Source organism: Aythya marila, assembly GCF_965140915.1.
Source record: "Aythya marila genome assembly, chromosome: 1".
In the NCBI taxonomy this organism is placed as follows: Eukaryota; Metazoa; Chordata; class Aves; order Anseriformes; family Anatidae; genus Aythya; species Aythya marila.
In genome coordinates this window covers 152,604,830-152,627,055 of record NC_139042.1, presented here as the reverse complement: position 1 = coordinate 152,627,055, position 22,226 = coordinate 152,604,830, and the positions used below count along the sequence as shown (strand labels likewise).

At 52.2% G+C, this 22,226-nt stretch overlaps 2 protein-coding genes across 2 annotated transcripts; both read left to right on the top strand.

Moving 5' to 3' along the window:
- Window positions 1-1,628: 1,628 nt before the first annotated feature.
- Window positions 1,629-10,957, top strand: RAC2 (Rac family small GTPase 2). The gene is made up of 7 exons (XM_082775667.1): window positions 1,629-1,808; window positions 4,751-4,822; window positions 6,406-6,523; window positions 7,980-8,042; window positions 8,581-8,740; window positions 9,841-9,975; window positions 10,709-10,957. Exons 1-6 carry the CDS (start codon window positions 1,774-1,776, stop codon window positions 9,969-9,971), a joined length of 579 nt encoding a protein of 192 aa, XP_082631793.1. The 5' UTR covers window positions 1,629-1,773; the 3' UTR covers window positions 9,972-9,975; window positions 10,709-10,957.
- A 3,147-nt stretch (window positions 10,958-14,104) lies between these two features.
- SSTR3 (somatostatin receptor 3) lies at window positions 14,105-18,487 on the top strand. The gene is made up of 3 exons (XM_082751979.1): window positions 14,105-14,127; window positions 15,878-16,082; window positions 16,795-18,487. Exon 3 carries the CDS (start codon window positions 16,850-16,852, stop codon window positions 18,053-18,055), a length of 1,206 nt encoding a protein of 401 aa, XP_082608105.1. The 5' UTR covers window positions 14,105-14,127; window positions 15,878-16,082; window positions 16,795-16,849; the 3' UTR covers window positions 18,056-18,487.
- Window positions 18,488-22,226: the final 3,739 nt, after the last annotated feature.

Genomic DNA, 22,226 nt, shown 5'->3' with positions numbered 1-22,226 from the left:
TCTACCAGTCATACTTCATTTGAGAATTCCTGTCCTGATTCAAGCTCTAAATATTGGGTATTTTTTTTCATCCACCAGTATCATTCTTTATAACCAGGTGTACCTGCCTTCTAATCTGACAGAGTCCCTACCTCCTGGCCCACTATATTTCTTCACCTGCCTGCTCTTTCCAGCTCCTACTGTTAGTTTCCTGACAGCAACCTTTGTGACTCTCTTTTGTCCTTCTCTGACCTGTATTCCCCTCATTTCCACAGCCTGTTCTTGCTCTTGCAAAGGAGTCAGTGGGTTTCCTTTCCCCCCCCTTCCCTACCACCCACAGAGGGAACACCTAGTACAGCTGGTAGTTTTGTGCTTCTGAAATAGCCGCAAGACCTGGAAACTTGCCACGGTTGAATGTTTTTGGGTAGCAGCCAGCACTGTGTGACGGATGGGAGAGCTGTCCTCCTGAGCGGGTCAGTTCCAACAGCCTCCCGTGGCTGCTGCAGCACAGAGGTCACCAACCTTTGAAAAAGCACTTTCCCTCAGCATCCCTTCCTTCGGGAACATCCCAACTTAATGCCCCCTGTTCTTGGTCTAACTGACCTCCTGACAAAATTGGAAATTCTAATTAATTCTGTGTCACCACATCCCTTCTTCCCTAAAATGCATCTCCTGCCCATCCACTCATCAGTTTGCGGGGCACAGAGACATATAGACACGTGCTCTTTTCCAGGCTTAGCATTGCAAGGCAGAAGGAAGGAGAAGCTCACAGACCCTCATTTTGAGGGGCAAAAAGAAGGAGTAGAGCCTCCTAGAATGCTCAGAGCCACCTTTCTGCTCCATGTCTCTTCTTTCTTCAGGCTTTGCCTCTCCTTATTGCTTAGCTTTAAACTCTTTTATCTTCTGAGCACAAGATGAAGGAGGTCTAGCAGCAGTTTTCATTGGCTACTTTTGCACGGAGGTTGCAGGAAGGGTGGGTAGGGAGAAATTGGCTTGCATGAACTTCTCTGTTCCACCAGTCTTGGCTTTTATAGTAGCAGCAGAAGAGAGAATATTCAGTTCATCCTCTGATGTGTTTGCTCCACTTCATGGTAAACACGTAGACAGAGCCGATACTTCTTTGTACTAGCAATCTGGGGGCAGGTGGGGAGGTGCGACAGGACCTTATTGCCACCAGTGTGGTGGGACAGGGCAGCTGTGGGGTGGCTGCTGCTTCCTAGAGGCCACTTCAGTTCCTTGTTCAGCTTTTGCAGAAAATATTATTCCTTGTGACGTTTTGTTGTTGGCATGGATTCTGGGAAGACATGAAAAATCTTCATTGCTCCAGCTCTTCATTCCTCCCCAGGTCCTACTGAAGACATCCTTGCCTGTTTACACCTCCTCCAAAGTTTGGATGATGAAGGAGGGAGGGGGAAGTCCACCCTCCAGCCTCTCACCCCTCTCTAAGCTTTGTTCATCTCCCGTATAAAAGCAGTTTGGTGCCCCCAGCCGTCCGCTGGGATGGGGCAGGAAGGGAGTGGGTTGAGACACACGGGGTGAAAAAAAAGAAATAATCTCCCAAACCACAAAGTCAAGCACGCCCCGCCTTCAGCTAACGGCCTGGGCTCAGGGCGGCGGTGGGAGGGGAGGAGGGACCAGAGGGCGATTGAGTAAAGTTCCCTCTTCCATTTCCTCCCTCCCTGCAACCTGCCACTCGCCTCAGCTCAAGGTCTGATAACTCACATTTGCCCGCTGTTTGCCTTGGCCTGACTTTCCTTTGCCCCAGGCACTGTCCTCCGCCACGGGCCCAGGGACATGCAAGCCATCAAGTGTGTCGTGGTGGGAGATGGGTACGTACCCCCTTCTTTTTCTGTGGGTGCAGGGAGGGAGGGGTGGTGGCAAAGGGTGAGGAAGAAGGTCACTGCTTGGGGAGACTTCCCCAGGCTTGCTGCTGACCTCTGGCAGCCTCGCGTTGCCTTTCTCGCTCTCTGTGCCTTCACCAGGGTGAGGAACTTACCTCTGGGGAGGCTGGGGGAGGGTGGAGGAGAGGGCATTTTGAAGGGCATCTCCAAACGGGCATGGAAAGTGGGGCTGTCCTTCACTGGCTTGGCAGATCTGGCCCACACACAGGAGGTGGTGGCGTCGCTGCCAGGCTCAACCTGTAGGCAGGAGTCAGGTTGAAAACCCGAGAGGTGCAAGTGCCCTCCTGCAGGGAAATGGCTCCTTGAAAGCCATCTGCTCACTGGGGCTGAGAGAGGACAGGGCACTGCGGTCCTGATCCTGGTGTATGCGTGTTCAGACACCTTGTCTCTGCCTCAGGGTGTCGGGGAGAACATTTGCAAGGGGTTTCTGTGGGCACCAGGAGGAGGAGGTGCTCGCACTGAGGTGGGCACAGGTATGTACCCCTTTGGGAGGGGGAGGCAGCCTGGCCTGGCCTTCGCAGCACTTTGGCAGCTCTGCCCACATCCTGTGTGCTTTGGAAATGGCTCGATCTAGGGGGACGAAAAGGGAGGTGTGGGGGACCACGTCTACGGTCCCCCTGCCCTGTGGGATGAGGGGGTGAGGGGAGCAGAGCCCAGCAGGTGGGCAGGACGTTTGGCACGGAGTCGGTTAATTCATTTCCCAGCTAGGAGCTGGCCAGACTGTTATCTGGGGCAGCTATCAGGTAACAGATGAAAAGACATTTGCAGCAGCCCTGCTCCCCACAGTCACTTCCTCCTTCAAAACTACCCTGGGGAGGAAGAAGTCTTTAAACATAACAATAAATGTCAGACATATTTTCAGGGGCTGGGGGAAGGGAGAAGGAAGGAGACAGCCCCTCAGAAACATCATTACCTCTCAGCAAAGTCCCCTGAAAGCTGCAAGCTAGAGCTGGATGAATAACGCCACCAGGCATTTAACCATTGCCTTGTTAACCCCCAGCTTCCTCTTCACCCATTGCCACAACTCTTGTAACCACCCCTCAAGGCACCGTTCCCTCATAACAAGGCTAACCCCACTACGTGTCCTGCTCTCAGACCCTCTCACTTCAACCCCTCCTAAATCTGTCATCTGCCTCATCGTTTTGTTTATCTGCATGCTGCACCTCTCCACCCTCCATCTTGCGACACAGAAGTCCAGACATCCCCCTTCACTCTGAGGTCTCATTTCACCTCCCTTCACCTCCCTCCCAGCCACCTCCCTGTCACCCTGCCACAGACCAACCTTACTGACTACAGGACCTTAACTAAAACCCCTCATGTTCTCCCATGGGTGTTCTGGCCCCATAGGCCTCTCCATCACATACCATCGACCTCCTAGCGCTCCATGAATTCAGTCCCAGGAACCTGCAGGTGTCCAGATCTCTAACCCCACATCTCTCTTTGCTATAACCTTCACCCTTTCACTGACTTTGTATTCCTCTCGGTTCAATCAGATTAATTCAGAACTGTTCACCCTTCCATCACTAACTCACACCCCCCAACCCCATAGATCTCCTGAGCCATTCCCCACACAGTTTCAGGAAGCCTCCATGACACTCCTTCAATATCTCTATAACAAGAGGGAAGCAGGGGAGCTGGGGAAAGAGGGAACTCAGAGAGGAGGAGCTCAGAAAGGGAGGTGGCAGAGGGAGGAAAAAAGAGTCAGAGCATGTTGAAGAGCTCTGTTTCCTCCTCAGCTGCTCCACAGTGCAGCAACTGGGGCAGGTGCCTTGTGACCGGGGTGAAGATGCCAAGTGTGCATGTCAAGGGCACAGTAAAATGCAGGGCCACAGCTCTGCAATGGGAGACCTCATAGTTACAGCTAAGAAGGTTGGAGCATGGGTCCATGGCCAGCAGGAGTGCCTCCACCAGAAGGACTTGGGCTCTTCCCCCAGAAAAGGCATCTCCTTGATCCTGCAACTGTGGTTGTAGGCTGAGGACAGAGGTTGCTCTTCCCACTTCTACTTTGCACATGCTGAAACTGAAGCCTGGCCAGGCTTTCCCAGGCCACACAGACCTGAGAAATGACAGCTGAGCAGAAAAAGGATTCTCTGTCCCGTACCTGCCCTGGCTGCTTTATCTTCTTGGAATTTCTCTCTACTTTTTTTTTTTTTTTTTGCCTCACCACAGGCTTCGCCTCGCCCATGACACCTCCTCCCCTTGCCCGACTGCCCGTTTCCCTTCTCTGTCACATCAGTGCTCTCACCCAGCCTTGGGTTATGCTGCTACCCCATCTTATTTGCTCTCCACCCTGCTGCAGCATGTGGGTGGGGGAGGCTGAGGAGAGAGGAAGCACAAGCTACATGCGCAGAAACACCACAGGCAGCCTCAGGCAGCCACAAGGAGAGGCACCTTGCTGGCTGCTGGCGGCTTCTGGTGTCGGTGATGTTGCAGCTTGCAGCAGCCCACGGATGGTACAGATGGGCAAGGCTGCAGACAGACGGACAGCTTAGCTCTGACACTCCTGCACCAAGTCACTACGTGTATATCCTGGCTGTGAGTGTGCAGCACCGTGCACGCACCAGAAAATGGGCTCACCCCCAGCTCGGAGTGGATGCATTTTGGCTGAGTGATCTCTGTACCATACCATAAAAACAAGCCTTCGTGCTCAAAGACAACAAACAGCTCTGGGTGACATCCTGTCTTCCTTTCTACCAATTGTCTGTCCTATGGCTACACGTTGTCTGGTTCTGTGAATGTGTTTCTCCTTCCAGGGGTTTCCTAACAGGGCTAACTTTGAGGCATGGAAGGATTTCCCCATCCTCATCTCACCCTAGCAAGACTGATGGCACAACCATTATTCCCTGCTATGTTTTTTCTTTCTCTTCCAGAGCTGTGGGGAAAACCTGCCTCCTTATCAGCTACACCACCAATGCCTTCCCAGGAGAATACATCCCCACTGTGTGAGTGACACATCCACAGTCCTGGGGTGGGTGGGAGGTGGGAAAGTAGGGTACAGGAAGACCTGTTCTGCACTCTGAAGGCTGGGTTGCAATCTCCAGGCCAGCAGAGGAAGAGCTGCCAAACCAACGAAAGTGCCTCTGCACTTCTGGTCTGTCATTCACCTTTCAGCACAATGGCCTTATAAAACCCTAGTATAAATGGGATATTTGGGAAACATAAACCAACCCTACCTGCCTGCTAAGTTTACAAGTAACAGGTGGAGTCTTGCGAGGTGAATCAGTCAGGCAACAGGCTACAAAAATGGGACCAGACCCAGGAGAAGATGACTGTCTGGACAGGGGTCTACAAACCTTCCTTGTTTGAGGTAATGTCATTGGAGCAGGCCCTGATAACCCTGGTGGTAAGAGTGCAGGATTCAGATAAATGGCAGAGCAGAAGCACTATGCAATTCAGCTGCCTTTGGCTGAGTGGTCAGGTGCATTTTTCTCCCCCCATTACGTGGGGTATGTTTGGAGACACACACCGTGCATACTCGTACCATACCACTGGGCTGTGGAGTATGACTACATGCTCCCTGAGGAGGGAGAAAGAGTGTGTCACACTGCCAGTTCAGGTGCAGAAAAACCTCAGAGCCTCACTTTTTTTTCCCAGACCAATTTGCATCGGAAGCTGCAATAATAATTGTGGCAACAAGAACCCATCTCACCTCAATCTGGTTTTTGCAAGGACATCATCCCTTCCTGGCAGGTGGCCATGAAGCGTACGTGTGTTTTGTGGGCCACAGACCATTTATCTTTATGCCTGAGATTTGTGGCTGGAGATGGGGAACGGAGGCCATTTTATGCCCCTGGGCAGTATGGCTTATCTTACAAAGGCAGTGTGTGCCATGAGCACATTCAAAAGGTCTTTGCATTGGTTCCTTCCCATCTCTGTTTTTCTTTATGAAGCTTATGAAAAGATACACCAAAAAGAAAAGGAAAGAAAATTTTCCGAGAACCCAGGGCAGAACACCTCTATGGATGTAAAAGCCATTCTTGACAATATGTCTTTGTTCCCAAGCATGCAATCCTGACAGCTGTTCTCAAATATTTCATTTTATGCTTTCAAAGAGGAAGGGAGCACACCTGGGTATATTGACCTCTGCTCCAGCAGAGATGTTGAGGAGTGCAGGGCATTGGGACAGTTACAGAGACATGTGTTGTTCTTCCCCACTCTCAAGGATAAATCTGTGGTTTAGAGCACAAATGAAAAGCAAGGGGACTTGACTAGAGTAGGAATGGTTGTAGGAAGGACATTGAGGAGATAAGCAGGAGAATCACACGTTTATTGATCTGTGTGCAAGATGGAGAAGGTGAAGCTGCAGCCAGGCACCTGTTGAGGACAGCTGGGTGATGGGGAGGATGTTGATGTTGAGTGGAAATTCTGTCAGATAGAGGTTCACAGGAAACCAGCATCAGCCACGTGAGCTGAGAAGAGGAATCACTACGCTTTGCCCTGGGGTACACACAGTGAATTTTCTGCCCCACTGGAAGAGCTCCCTCTTCTATTTTTTTGAGCCATGGTTTATGCCTCTGCATTTCAGGTTCGATAACTATTCCGCCAATGTGATGGTTGACAGCAAGCCTGTAAATCTGGGGCTATGGGATACTGCTGGACAAGAGGATTATGACAGGCTGAGGCCTCTTTCTTACCCGCAGACGGTGGGTCACATTCCATGCTCCTCCTCCCTTGTTCCTCTTTCAGATATGTTTCCTTTCCCTGCTGAAAAATCAGCATTTGCCATACAGCAGTGACGGGATTGTTCCCTTCTCTCTTTGCCCTTTTCTGACAATATTTATGTTGATACACAGTGCCTGGATACCCTAAAGGTAAAAGGCATTTATAGGAGTTTTGAAGCCCTCATCTAAATGTCATTACTGGGATAACTCAGCAAGAAAACAGATCCTCAAAGATACTTTTGAGTCCACCTGACACCGATTTCAAGGTGGGGTTAGATGCCTTACACACCTCTGGTGAAAAAATGCCCTTCTGATGAAACCCAAGTGTCTCAGGGCATTTTGGAGCTGAGGCAGGAGCTTTCCACATTCCTATGAACCCCTATGCTGGCCTCTGACCTTTACAAGAAATCAGGTGTGTGGACACGTATTTGATCCACCGGAGCCTCAACTAAGCCCAAGCCTCTAACAGAACAAATGGATGGTTCTTATCAGATACCGTGTTCACCGGTTTTTCACCACATTGTCAGTGTGATTTTAGGATTTCAAGGTCACCTCCCCTGAAGGGTGTTGTTCCAAGCAGTCTCTTGGCAAGTGCAGAAAGACCCTCCTGCCTCAGGCATTGGTCTGAAGGTTGCCATTGCAACCAATAGGACTAGGAATTGAGGGCACAGTTTGTTTCAGCTAGGTTCAGCCACCTGAAAGTCAGATGCCTGATAGGAGCTGCTTGCCTAGGCTCCTTCTGCAGTCAGTGCATATTTCTCAACATGCATATTTCTCAACAACTTGCTTGCACCCACTATGGGACATGTGTCAAGCACAGGTAGGGTAAAGTCTTCTGAGCCCCTGGTGGCTATAGAAGTATGGCAATGTTGGGCCTGACACTCCTGTTTAAGATAGCTGAAGTTGGATAGAAAAAATATAACCCTGAAGGGTTTGCCTTTGGGGTTTGGCTTTGTTTTGTTTTTAATGGAAGTCTAACTTCTGCCATGCACAGGAAAAGTGCTTATGTGGATAACATCCTCTGCCTTATTTGCCTCCTGAATGTGCCCTTTTGGAGTTCAATGCAGTTTTTTTCTCAGCAGCAGGCAAAATTATTCTGTCCTGAAAACTATCTGACGTTCTATGAGAAATGAACAGGGCACTGTCAGACCGTTTCCCATGAGGATGAGTGTGCCTACCACAAAAACCCCATCCTTGTAGTTAACATTTTGGCTCTTCTGATAGTGGTGGCTATGGTTACCATGAGTCAGGGGAGCAAATATTCGTCTCTCCTCTAGAGACAATCAGCAGAAGCCTGGACTGTGTCAGATAGTGAGAGATAGCTTTCCCCAACATGACCCTTCTTGGTGCCCACTCAGTTTTGCTGTCCCTTCCCTGCCTTCTGTATAGCAATCCCGTGCGCTCATCCTAACTCTGCATCTTGGTTGTATGCCTACAGGACGTTTTCCTGATCTGCTTTTCCCTTGTCAGCCCAGCATCTTATGAAAACGTCCGTGCTAAGGTGAGATGGTGTATCCTGGTCCTTCAAGGGTTGTGGAGGGTGAGCTTGGTGTTGGTCTTGCAAAAAGAGTGACTGTGGGTGGAAACTGCTAATGAGATGTCTAGACCCAGAGAGGTAATGTCCTTTTTTTTGTGTCAGCCAGAAAGAATTAAAACATAGTATTTCCTTCCTACAACTTTCAAGTTTCTCCTTGGGTTTCAGGGAGCCATGATTGATGGCAAACAGCTTGTGCTTTTGCCTAGTAGACTATGCTCAGCACCGCCTCTCCTTTCACCCCTCACTATTCCCCTGCTCTGATGTTTCAGTGCCTGAGGGCCTCAATTCATGCTTTGAGCTCCGTGTGAAAGATTATGCCTATGGACCTGGAAACAGGCTGGTCTGGGCCAGGGTATAGTGCCTGGGTGGAAGGGCAGTGGGGAAGAACAGGGTATCAGCTATCTTGATGGATTTTTTTTTTCAAGCGTGCCTCTTTGTTTCTCCTTAGATATCTATATGTGTAGTTATCTCTCTCATCTTTGGCATTTTGCTCCCCCGCTAGTGGTTCCCCGAGGTGCGGCACCACTGCCCTAGCACGCCCATTATCCTTGTGGGCACAAAGCTGGATCTTCGTGATGACAAGGACACCATTGAGAAGCTGAAGGAGAAGAAGCTATCCCCCATTACGTATCCTCAGGGTCTTGCCCTGGCCAAGGAAATTGGTATGTGCTTGCAGGCAACATCTTGGGCCTACTGAAAGGAGAGGGGCAGAAGATAAAGGCTTCCCCTCAGCCTAATGTGGCTTCCTTAGAAGTATTTCTGAGGAACATAGGGTGACACATGAAGGGCAAAATGCACTTTGGGAGGCTCAGGAAGGAGATGGGTTCCTTGACAAAACCTCAACACCTCAAGCCTCTGTCTTCTGCCCCTGCCACCCTCCACACACATGCAGTACACATATGCAAGTGCCTAAATACACACTTGCATGCCCTGCTCTCCTTTTACTCTGCTGTTTCTATCTGGGCCAATACTTTTCTGTGAAAGCCGCAGCTGCTCTGTGGGCAGAGGCCTTCCGGAAATAGGCGGAAGACTGAGTTTTCTAACATCTCTCAGGAAGAGCTGCAACTGCAGCTTCCTGTTCCTGCCTCTGATAAGCGGGGTTTATGCATGCAACCCCACACACTACATGTATCTCACCCCATCTCTGGACACCAGCCCCCTTCTGTGTTCTGGGACACGCACCAATGCCTGTGCCTGGTAACCCCTCAGATGCAGCAGGCAGAGAGAGCAGAGAGGGGAAGAAACCCAGCTTAAGGGAGGAGTTTTCAACTGGGAGTTTAGAGGAGAGGGTGGCCAACCAGGATATCATAGCCAGACTCATGCAATGGCTCTGCTTCAACTACAGGAGTGGGGAAAAGGCAAGCCCTGGTCTTGTACAGCTGGAAAGCTTTGCCCTGAAGTCACTACTGCCTGAGTGAGTGAAGTGTGTCCTGCCAATGCTTAATGGATTTGGTCACACAAGTCCTGTCTACTCAGTTTGGGCAAGAGCCAAGTGCCTTGCACGAGATCTCTGACAATTCTGGAGCCTAGAGTCCCAAAAAGGAGGTGCTAGGTGGTTTAAGATGCCACTGAGGGTGCTTGATGCCAGGCAGACTGAGTGACACTTGAAGCCTGCGGATGCTTGAGGCCTCATCTCAGTGATCTGTGGTATTCCTCCTCCTCCTGCACGGGTTCTCTTCTGAGTCAGGACCCTTCACAGCAAGCTCCCAGATACCTCCAATCTTCTTTCTCCTCATGACAGCACCTGCTTTCCTCCCAACAGACTCCGTGAAATACCTCGAATGCTCGGCATTGACGCAGCGCGGCCTCAAGACGGTGTTTGACGAGGCCATCCGAGCAGTCCTCTGTCCACAGCCCACCCGGACAAAGAAACGAGCATGCAGCCTCCTCTAGGAGAGTAAGTGTGAGAGGGATCTTTGGGGAAGATACCAGTGGCCCTTTCCGTCTCCTGCACCCAGATGGTTAGGACCTGCTGCGTCTGGTGGGATGGGTCACCCTCAGAGAACAAGAGGGAGACAGAAGTCGTGCTTTGGGACAGGACAGGACGTGGTGGAATGGAGAACATGGGCCCTTTATCCACTTCTCCCTTTCTGCACATGTGCAGGTTTGCCACCATCTCTGGGTGCAGGGAGGCACAGGATTTCCTACCCCTGCCCTCACAGAAAAGGACGGTCTGTCACTTTCTGCCACTGAGGGAACAGCATCCAAACCGCCCTGGGCATGGCCAGCTGTGAGCTATGCAAAGCTACAGCCTTTGCCTATAAATAAGGCAAAAAAAAAAAAAAAAAAAAAAAAAAAAAAAGGCTGTTCCTTATTCATGGGAAATTGCCTAAATGGCCCTTCCTCTTACCAGAGCCTGCTCACCTCAGGGGATGTTCTGTGTGGCTGTGCATTAGCAAGCAGCAGCTGCACCCCCAGGACTCCTTTATTCCTCATATTGTCCCTTCCTGCCCTTCCCCTTCAACTCAAGGAGACAAAACTTTGGCCAGAGCCTGAGGAGAGAGAAGAGTGAGAGCTTTCCAACCAGGGCCTGGCCCCCTTCCTTCTCCTACCACCGCCGGGGCCAAGGGAGGGAGAGCAGGAGAACAGCCGAGAGGGTTTCACAAGGCCTGTCCTTATTTTGGCTGCAGATCCCGGCCCCGTCCTGATGCCAGGCTGTGCCCGACACGCAGGAAAGCGATGACTCCACCATCCCGGAGCTGAGTACCTTCCAGCAGTCACTGCGCTTCTCACTTCTGCTGGCTTGAAAGACTGTTGTGGGTCTGTAGCACTGGTTCGACCTTTTGCACAACTGCCCCACGCCCCGGCTGCCCCTTCCTTTCCTCATCCTGAAGTCACAACGTAGTGAGTAGGACCCAATAAAAAGACCGTACGTCCTTGCCATGCCTCTGGTGTGTCGCAGCTCAGGGGACAGCGGGACAGCAGTGAGCAACATTTGGAGGCACCCGTTAGCCATAACCCTCCTTTGGAAGGGGATACCCAGGTGGGACCACTCTGAGCTTGGTTCTGGGGAGCCCAGAAATTGCAAACACGGTGTCAGCAGGGTGATCACACCTTGGCTTTTGCCCTTCTCAGGCTCCGCATGTCCACTTGAAAAAGTTTCCTCCTCCCCTAGCAAAGCGTTGCCTCTTCTGCAAGCTTTGGGAGGGAACACCCTTACTCGGACTGCTCTCTGCAGTGGCTGTCCCTGCAGGGTGCTGGGGAAACCCTTCCACCAAAACATTTCTGCACGAACGCTCCTCAGCTGGCGTCATAGGCGGTCATATCGGTACCCGCACTTGCTCACGCCGTCAGGCACAGGCAGAGCGAGAACAGGAAGGGGGAGGGAAAAAAAAAAAAAAAGAAAAAGAGAGCGCGAGAGAGGAATGAGTCACCAGTCCAGACAAATTGCCTCCGAGTCACTAAAATTAAGCCGGAGAGAGTGGTCCCAGCGGTACGATGGATCTGGCAGCTGTGAGCACCTGCCTTTGCTGATGCATTGCAGGGACTCGAGAGTCAGAAGTGCTACAGGGTGGCTGCCACCACCACCGCTTGCAGGTGGGAGGAGGGCTCCGGGTGAAATGATTGGCACTGCAAAATCCTGCAGTCCTGGGAGGGCACGGGGAAGCCGTGGAGTGGAGCCAGCTCGCCTCTCCTCGCTGCAGCGCTGCCGCTGAGCTTCCCAGGCTGCGTCCTGCACCGAGGGGTGGCGTGGGTTGTGTCAGCATCAACCTGCCACAGCACAGCCCCCAAAGTACCCTGCTGCTGGGGAAACTTGTGCGAGTGCAATTCATGGCTGGATCTGCCTACAGCAGTTCAGTGATAGGAGACACTATCTGCTGGTACCTGCAAAGCCACCCTGGAGGACATCCTGCGGCAGCGAGTTCCACAAATGACTGCATTGCATGTGAGCTGACAGACGAATTGCCCAAGCCCCACACAGGGGTAATGCAGATTGTGCCAGCACCACTCCACAGGAGCACAAGTCTCAGGTGAGGGTACATACCTGTGGGTGGGCAAGGGACAGAAAGCCCTTGAGACTGGGACCCATCCTCCCTAAAACCTTGCAAACATCACCCAAACCACTGAATTCCCAGCAAGTTGTTACTCTGCCTCCAGTTTCAAAGCTTTTACCTCTTCAGTGTGTTCAATGCTCTGTCTTCTATCCCATGCATCAATGCAGAGGGAGGAGAGGCTTTCCATATGCATGAAGCAAAATTGGTTAATCTGTGGAGGGGCACGAGCTGAGCTCCCCTTCCAACACAGCTCGAGCAGCTTGCACAACCACCGGTGGAGCTGCCTGAGGCTGAGAACGGGGCAGGACTCCAGGCATTGAGGAAGCAAGCTGGAGAAATGGAAGTTGTGGTCCTGTGACTGTGCGTATGCTAACACGTCCTGCAAAGGTTAGCTGGCGTGGGCAGGCCTCTGCTGTTGCGTGGCTGTTTTGAGACACGAGCCCTTGGGCTCTCCGCGTGGTGCGTGGACACGGCCCTGCCATGACAAAGACAACCACTGGGTGCTGCCCATGCCATTTCTTCCCCAGTGAGAACTCATCTCTGCTGTGGCTCCATAGAGCATGTGGCCAAGACCCCAGCAGAGGTGTCCTGGCAGTTTTCTAACCTGCATTCACCTGTTCACCTTCGAGCTACACTGGCTGGACATAAAATCGCACCAGAGGTTATGGAAGCCCAGGTTTTAGCCCATGGCTATGTTCTTCTAACAGAGATACTCCCTGCTTGTGCTGAGGCTGGAATTGGCTCTAGGAGCTCAAATGCTCGTAAGAGCAGTGCCAAATGCCAAGAGCTGTGTGACTGCACAGTACAGGGAGTCATCGCTGTAGGCTGCAGGGCAGGGAGGGAGTGAGGAGTATAGGGAAGCACTCAGAGCAGGGAATGGGATGGGGAAATCCTAATTTCCTTCCTGGAGAAGTCCAGTTACAAATGAGCTGAATTTCTTGCCCTGCCCCATTTCTTCTGGGTCCACCCTTTGCAGCACAGATTAAAACAGATGGGAGAGTTTGGGGCTAATTAGTTTTGTGTGTGTGTTTTGTTGGTTTTTTTTTTCTTCCCCAAAGGAGGTGTAAAAGACGAGATTCTGCAGGGAGCCAGGGGAGGGAGAAAGCTGAGACAGACAGCCCCCTATTTGCCCATCTGCCCCCCGCCGGAGATGCTCGAGGGGCAGAGCAGAGGGCAGCAGGATCTGTGTGCTCAACACCACCCCTGCCTCTGAGCATCTTGCCAGCCACAGGGCTTTGCTGTCAGCCTGCAGCTCCGCACAGCACCGGTCCCTGCCTGCAAGATGCTGGCAGCAGGGAGCTCCCGGGGAGGGGGGCATTTCCACAGCGCTTTGCACCGCCATCACCCCTCACAGAGGAGGTCCTGGCGGAGCTGAATCCCCCCCGCCACGCCACTCTCCCACCACACAGCTGCTCTCTGCATCCCTTTCTTCCCTCATCTCCCCTCCACTCCCCCCGGCTCCCTCCTCCTTCCACCCCGCTCCTCCATCGCTGCCTCCCACCCCCTTCCCTGCGCTCTCCCCTCTCTCCTCTCTTTCCCCTGGTCTCTCTCTCCCCCTTTCCCCTCTCCATCCCGGTCGCTCCCCTCCCTTTCTCCCTCTTCCCATGCCCTATCGCTCATCCTTTCATTCCCATTCTCCTGCTGCTGCTCCTGCGCCTGGCGCCCATTGGTCGCCAGGATCCGTCCCCCAGCAGCTGCCACCCCTCTCCATCTGCCACCCCCAGCCTCTGAGCCCCCTTCTCCTGCAGATGGACAAGGGACCGGGGTCCGCTGAGCCACCAACGTGGGGATAAGGGGTCTGGCATCCCTTCACGGCCACGTCCCCCCCATGAGTGGGTCCTGGGGCTGAGGAGGCGAAGTCCAAGCAGCAGGCAGAGAGGGGCGATGGGCAGGCCCAGGGAGGAGGACGTGCCTCTCTGCTGATGGGACATTTTAGGACTCGCTCCCTCCTGGGACTGCTGTGCTCAGTTGCTTTTAAGAAAGCAAGGGGAAGGGGAAAACTATGACACGGATTCTCCCGGTGGAGCAGAGGAAAGCGTGCGTCCCAACGACACGTAAGTACCCGGCGGGCACCCGCTCTTCCCGGCTGTCTCCCGCGGGCATGAGTCCACGCAGAAGTTAACTCCGAGTCCCAAAGAAGCTTGCTGACCCCCCTGCTCTGCCAGCACAGCCTGGCCCACACCGTCTTGCTCAGCCCTGCAGGGAGGCAGCAGCCGTCCTGAGCCGGGATGGGACCACGGGAAACAAGGTGGGCAGGAGGGGAGGGTGGCAAGGGGCTTGCAAGTTGCTGGGCTCAGCGGTCTCTCCCAGCTTTTTGTCCTGTTTTGCAACCAGGTTTTAGCATCCCCTGCCTCCTCCCAAACAGTGCAGAAATATAGAAAAAAATATATTATTATTATTTTTTTTTTCCCTAAAAATAGCAGTGGCACTAATTCCCTGCCCCTCCTTACCTCTCTGCCCACCCCTGTTCTCCAGCTGTATGGGCCAGGAGCATTATAGCAGCAGCTGTTAGGAGATCCCAAGCCTCTTGCAACAGGTGCTGTTCACACCTCTAGGGACAGACCCCAAGCAGATGCACGCTTTCGGTCTGAAGCCAATTTTCCTCACCACTTTCTACCTACGTGGGTGCTGCCAAAGCAGCCAGCAGCGTGGATCCGACCCAAATGAGGCACTGATGTCCTGTGGTTGTTCTTTAAAACCAGCCAGAATATCTGCTGTGGAGCTTGAGTTGGTAGATGGTACTTGAAAAAGTTAGAGGGGCGCAGACAGACCACGCCTGCTAAAAGACAAAGTTTCTCTACCATAGCTGTTTGAGCAGGAGAATGAGTTTATAGCAAATCTGTGTTTTGTGATGTATGCTTTTGCATTTTTGGTAGGGCTTTTGGACTTCTGAAACTGGCTTTAATGTACTGCTAAACAGCCTGAGCCACCAGCTTTGAGGTCTAGACCCCAGACACTTCCCCACATGCTTTTCACCCCAGCATGAGCGTCCTTATCCATATCTGACATCCATGGGGATCTTCTCCAAATGTCTTTATGGAAATTCATGTGCATGAAGGAGGAACATCCACAGGAGTTCCTAATGATGTCCTCACATTTTAGAGGATCATCTTTTTTATGAACACATTGTTCTGGTTTCTGCCACCTTTCACAGGGATCTTTCTCCCTAGAGCAGCCACTGCCCTCCCCTTTCCAGCAAGAGCTAATGGGCACATGCGTCACTGGAACAGCAGTGGAAAAAACATCAGAGGAAAGATCCTGGAGCTTAGAAACTGAGTATCAAATCATTTCCTACTCTGCTTATTTATTGCATCCACTCATGATGTGTGGGTCAACCCAGTACTGCTGGACCCCAAGAGATGGTCTTCCATCAAGACAGTGCTTCACAGCCCAAGGCACATGAAAAAAAATCCTAAACAATTCCAGTCCTTCAAAGCCCATTGAAGTATAGCATAAAATGTTTATGCAATAGCCAATAAGAATGGGCTTAAGATAGAGTTGCCCAGTTGTCTTTTAGTAGGACATATCAGATGAGGTTATTTCAGCATAAGATTTGGTACATTTGTGGAGTCTGATGGGTTTGCCTATCTGATATTCAAGGGATCCATCCAAAACGCAGATCTCCCCTGAGGTACCCAGAAGCTGAATGACATCAACAAAAAAGACAAAAAGCTGTACTATCAAGACATGTGTGAATAATGTTGGGATGCTTTGTAAAATCCTGTCTTTGAGAAAAGTTTCTGGAGTGTTTCTGGCCACCTAAAGGTTGTTAATATTGGGAGTCCTTTCCTTTGAGATCCCCAGGTTTCCTTTCAAGAACAAAGGAGCTTCAGGGCCCTAAGAGATCTGTCGGGATGTGTAAAGGTGAGCCTCAGGGTCCCTGTACTCTTCCACCAAGTCATCATCATTCCCAAGGAGCTGGTGCATCAAGACGGTGACCCTGCCAGTCCAGAAAATTCTGCCAGAGCTGGAGTGATTGGGAAAGCATCACACGTCTCCCCTGCATAAGGTATGTCAGGGTGTCTCTGGTCTGGAGTATATGCTGGACACTGTTACTTGTCTGGAGCCCTGACTATAGACAAAAGGCATGTCCTTCCCTTATCTGTCTCTTCTCTCCCTGCAACTTCTCACCCAGTGTCAGCAGAGAGCTGGTGGAGAGCTGAGAGCTTGTTTGCTCAAAGCTCTCCCTGAGTGAGCTGAGAGTGCTGTTTCCATGCCAAACCCTGATGTGACGGGCAATTGGGCAACCCACATTAGGAGGGCTGGGACACGGCTTTGGTGTTGTGAACAGTTGGGGCAGGCAGAGCCCCTTCCATTAGCAGTGTGTTGCAGGGTGCAGAAGGAGAGAGAGAAAATGACAGAAAGACGAGAGAGAGAAATGGGTTGATCCCTCTTGGAGTACCCAAAATAATCTATCTCTTACTTTACTTTCAAACTAGCATGACACAAAAGAGCGACTCTCCCTGTACCAAACCTACTGCATGGTTCTTTCCCTGAGGATCTTCCCCTGGAGGAGAAGACCTACTGACCACACATCCCTGTTTATCCCTCCATGCCCACTGTGCCTCCCAGGTCTGGATGGGATCGTTTTTGTCCCACGTGTTCCCGTGGCTGCCAGCATCCACAAACCCACCTTGACTCCCCACACCCATTAACTGTTAATTGTTCAGCTGTCGTATCCCCAGTGTAAATACCCTTTCTTCTCCTCTTCTCACCTGCAGGTTGCTGACTGATCCTGCAGGGAGACCTCCCCTTGCCCTCTGCCCTGCCTCTGCTATGGACACTTCTACTTTCAGCCTCCCCACACCGGCAGTGTCAGAGGAGGGGAATGCCTCTGGTAGCTGGGCAGGCTTCACCACCGCCAACAGCTCCACCACCGCCAGCCCTGGTGTGGTTTTCAGCGGTGTCCTCATCCCCTTGGTCTACCTCATTGTCTGCGTGGTGGGGCTGGTCGGGAACTCCCTGGTCATTTACGTGGTCTTGCGGCACTCGGTGAGCGAGTCGGTGACCAACGTCTACATCCTCAACCTGGCCCTAGCCGATGAGCTCTTCATGCTGGGCCTGCCGTTCCTGGCCGCACAAAATGCCCTGTCCTACTGGCCGTTTGGGTCCTTCATGTGCCGCCTGGTGATGGCCGTGGATGCTATCAACCAGTTCACCAGCATCTTCTGCCTGACGGTGATGAGCGTGGACCGCTACCTGGCCGTGGTCCACCCGGGGAAGTCCTCCAAATGGCGGACAGCACGGGTAGCCAAGGCCGTGAGCGCGACCGTGTGGATGCTGTCATCCGTAGTGGTGCTACCCGTGGTGGTCTTCTCAGACGTCCCCTTAGGCATGAGCACATGCCACATCCAGTGGCCAGAACCTGCCTCGGTGTGGAGAGCTGGCTTCATCGTCTATACTGCCACCCTGGGCTTCTTCGGGCCGCTGCTGGTGATTTGTCTCTGCTATCTCCTCATCGTCGTGAAGGTCCGCTCCTCCGGCAGGCGGGTGAGGGCTCTGTCCTCCAAGCACAAGCTTTCAGAGCGCAGAGTGACTCGCATGGTGGTGGCCGTCGTGGCCGTCTTCGTCCTCTGCTGGCTGCCCTTCTACGTCCTCAACATAATCAATGTCGTTTGCCCACTGCCAGAGGAGCCATCCCTCTTCGGTGTCTACTTCCTCGTGGTGGTGCTGCCGTACGCCAACAGCTGTGCCAACCCTATCATCTACGGCTTCCTCTCCTACCGCTTCAAGCAGGGCTTCCGAAGGGCCATCTTCAGGCCATCCCGCCGAGTCCAGAGCCAAGAAGTACCGGCAGGTCCACCAGAGAAGATGGATGATGAAGGGGAAGAGGGGGAGATCAGCAAGATTGCCCAGAACGGCAATGACAGGCAGGAACGCCCGCTATGCAGCGGGGCAGGAGAGAGCAATGAGCAAAAACCACTCCCTGAGCAGCCTGTGGGCTCTGAGAAGAGCAACAAGCTGCACGTCAGTTATTTATGATGAAAGGGACGGTGCAGGGGAAAGAGACATTGAGAGGTGGGATCCCCTTCACCCTCTGTGCTGTTCCACCTCAAATGCAATGGGCAAGGTCAATACAAGGGAATATTAAAGATCAAGATTATGCTTAAGGATGAAGAGGACTCCATGAGCTTGTGGAAAAAGCTTATGAACATGAGAAGCAGTTTGCCCTGAAGGAAGAACAGCAAGGAAAACTCTCTGCAGCTAAGACCCGCCAGCCATTTGCATGAATGGCTGACCCTTCTCTAGCTCTCCAGCAAGTCTTAGGGACAGCTCCTGCACTGCTTCTGGCTGGAGACCACGCTGACTGCTCAAATCCTGCTCTTTCTTTCCAGAGTTCTCATGGACTCTGGGCAGGCTGATGAGAATTACCTGGGAGAGCAAATGGGATGTTTCTTTCCTGAACTCTGCAAACTTCAGGTTTTCCTGGTGACTCTGCACCCTGGTGGATGATGTAAGAAGGGTAGAAAAGAACTTGGCAAGGCATGGGTTGGAAGCAAGGTTTATTACAAACTGAAACACCCTTTCCCTTTTCCTCTTCCTCCGCCTGACTGTAAATAAACAAAAAATCCTTTGGACTTAAAGGCCAACTGAGCAAAGCCACTCTGTGTGTTAAGAGGAGGGGGGATGCTATAGATTTGGCTCTCCTGGGAATACACAGTGCTTCTGATCTCTGTACGGAGCAATGTTTGACTGGTACAGGAGATCAAAGCATGTATCAGCAGAAAAAGGGAGCAGAGGGGGCTTGGGAGATCTCCAGTGTGTGAGATTTATGGATGCAGAAGTCTGGGAAATACTACAAAGTGATGGTTCTTGTGGGAAATGAGAGCGTATTTGGCTCTGGATGGGGAAGAAATGATGTGTCTGCATGTGCACGAAGGTGGCTGTGTGTGAAAGTATGCAAGTACATATGGCAATGTGAGTGTGTGTGAGTGTGTGACTAGTTGTGTAAGAGTGTGAGAGGACGTGTGTCACTGTGAGTGCTGGGGGAGAGCTTGCTTCTGTGTGTGATGTTGGAGGAAAGCTGTTGGTGGCTCTGAGTGCGCAGGCTGGAGGAGCAGCAACGTACAAAGGCAGGTGGGATGAAGGTCTCTCCATTCACTTTGGCTTCACTCCTGCAGGCTCTGCTAAGTGTCTGTCCCAGCACCTTGAACTTCTCCATGAATGTTGTTGCTAAGCTACATTCTCATACCAGTGCCCTTGGTCATGGGCACATCCCTCCACAAATAATTTAGAGGAATGGAAGGGAGGGACCCATCAGGAGGATACATGCCTCCCTTAGCTCAGGAGATGCTGGAGGAGGCAGTCTGTGGAGGGTCAGTGACAAGAGCTGGCTGGGTGATCAAAAAAGTCTCACAGGTCACTTGAGAGAAGTCATGAGGTGTGAAGGGATGGCTTGGGGCATGGGTGCTGGCTCAGAGGACAAAGCTCTGAACTGGGAAGCAGAACAAGCTGCAGTAGCTGAGGATGGAGTGAACAGAATGACTTTGTGAGGAAGCACGAGACAAGGTCACCCAAAGATTGCATGGGGAGAAGCGAAGGTCTGGCAGAGGTCAGGGGAACAGAGTGCAGGACACCTGAGTTTGGGAAAGGACTGTAGCAGGGCTTCAGGTGAGGAGGCAGGCCTCAGCCAGGCCAGAGAGCAGAGGAAGGGTGGGAAGGGATGGCAAAAATAACCAAGATGAAGACATTTAGCTAATCCCTCCACCACCAGTACAGCCACCACCTCCCTGACCGACAACACTTGTCCCTGTGACTCCTCCACCCTCTTGTTTCCTCTCTGAGCCCGGGACCCTGGTGCCAAGCCATCCACGCCTGCAGGCTCAGCCTCAGAAGCCAACGCTGAGCCACCAGTGACACCACCCACCTTCTGCTTAGCTCCTCTGGCAAAGTGTGCTTGCTCCCCTAAGCGTGGGCAGTCATATGCTGAGGAGTGTGGCTCAGCTCCTGGGGAAAAAAAAAATAATAATAAAATAAAAGTGCTTGGTAGCCATTTTCTATCCTCTGCTGCATCTTCACATCTCCTCCTCCTTCCATCCATGCACCAGCTCCCCACGCTGTGGGCCCCGGTGAGAAAAGCAGCCAAATTATTCATGGCCGTGGGATACACAATCTGTTGCACTAAAAAGGCCTCGTTTTATTTTTTATTGTTTGGCTTGGGAAGCTCCTGCAGCATCCACTGGATGAAGAGCAATAAATCCTAGCAGAATGAAGACGAGCTGCAGAAGCTCCTGCCTCTATAAGAGGCAAGAAAGAGTAGAAAGTCAGAAATGTCTGGCTACCAGGTGGCCAGATAAAAGGACAACACAGCACTTTAAGTGGGGGCCTGTGCTCTGCCTTTTGCAGAGAGGAGTAGGGCAAAGGGAACGAGGGGCACAACCAGCACAGAAATACCTGTAGGATAGAAGAGAAATGCTGTCAGCTGGGGAGCACGGCGGTGGTTGATGAGCAGGCACCGAGGAAGGTGTGAAACACGGGATGAGGACCTCACAGGAGGCAGCTGAGCGGGATGGGGGGCAGATATGGGAAGGGTTTCTTTCTTTGGAGCGGCTGCACAGCTGCCTGGGGAGGTGGGGGGAGCTCCCCGGCTGCCAACACTTAGCAGAGACGCTCTCCTTCCCCACCAAACCGAGCTGGGGCTTCGTTTCGCACGCCTTTGCAGGTCCATCTGCTGCAAGTCACCAGTCGAGAAACTCCGCCGACTGCTTGGCTTCTTAAAACACCTACATCTCCAGAGAGCTCAAGCACTGCAATGCCTGCACTGATGGGGTATGCCACTGGGACCCCTTTTTGGCACAGGGGATGTGAGCCCACCAGAAAGGCAGCTCTGCAGGGGAGCCAGCTGAGGAAGGGAAAATTGGGGGTCTTTAGTTTGAACAGGAGTTCAAATGAAAAAAAAAGATCACAGGTATCATATCATTCTGTCTTTGGTTTCCTTCTCCCCCCTACACCACAGCTTGTATTTCAGTGACAAACCAGGGGGGTGGGAAGAGGTAAAATGAGGTAAACCAAAAATAAGATTAGGGGGCAAAAAAAAAAAAAAAAAAAAGGTATTTTTGCCTGAAATTCATGAGGAGAAAATGAGTGCTACAAAACTCTGCAAAATATCGCCATCGATTAAAAGGCATTTGGGAATGATGAAGGTTACCTCCCTGTCTCCCCACACTGCCCTCTCTCCTCGGCTCTTTCTCTCTCCTGGCGTGTCCCCGGCTCTCCCTGTGACAATGGCACTAAGCCGGGTGCCCTTGTGGTTCTCCTGAGGACAGCACGGCTGGCTCTGGGCAACCCAAAGGCCACAGGGACCGTGCACAGCGGCTCAGTGAAATTCTGGCCGTGTGTCGGGGGGGGATTTGTTCCAGTCAGATGTGGAAATGGATTTTTCTATTCTGGGTGCGGAGGCACGGAGATAAGGGCTCCGGCCCTGCGCCGCACAAAGGGTTTTATTCTCATCACGTAGAGATGGGAGCTGCAAGACTAGAAAAGGCCGCAGTGATTTCAGCAGTGTTGTGCAATGTCTCTTCCCAGCGAGTGTTTGATCGCAGGCAGGGTGTGAGAGATGCGGGGAGCCCATCCTGCTGGCTGCCGAGAGCTCGTACGCACATGTCAGAGTGCAGAGGAGCAGATACAGAGAGGCGTATGCACGCGATGCATATGCATAGATGTAAATGAGTGTTTACGTGACGGCGTGGATATGTGCGACCATGTGAATGTGTGTGTGTATATATATATATCCACGTCTGTGGGTGCTTTTAATTCACGCATATCTGCGAGTGCAGGAGAGCATACGTGGCCACCACGAGGATGCACGCACGCCTAGACATGCGTGTAACTCCTGCACGCCTCAGCCCAAGCGTGTACGCGAGAAGACAGCACATCCACACCCCCACAGCCCAGGCAGAGCCTAAAACTGGGCGCTGACAACGTGATGGTGCAAATGAACCCCCCTCACACACACACACACACACCCAAGCACATTTCTGCCATCCCAATATCTGCACAGGGCAGCTTCGGACCCCCTCTGTTTGACCCTGTCTTCTGGAGAGAAGCTGGAAGGGCAGGGAACAGCGGTAGGGGAGGGGGTCCTGCAGCGAGGGGATGTTTCCAGGCTGTTCGTAACGCAGCCCACACTTTAATGTCATTTGAAGCTGTTGTT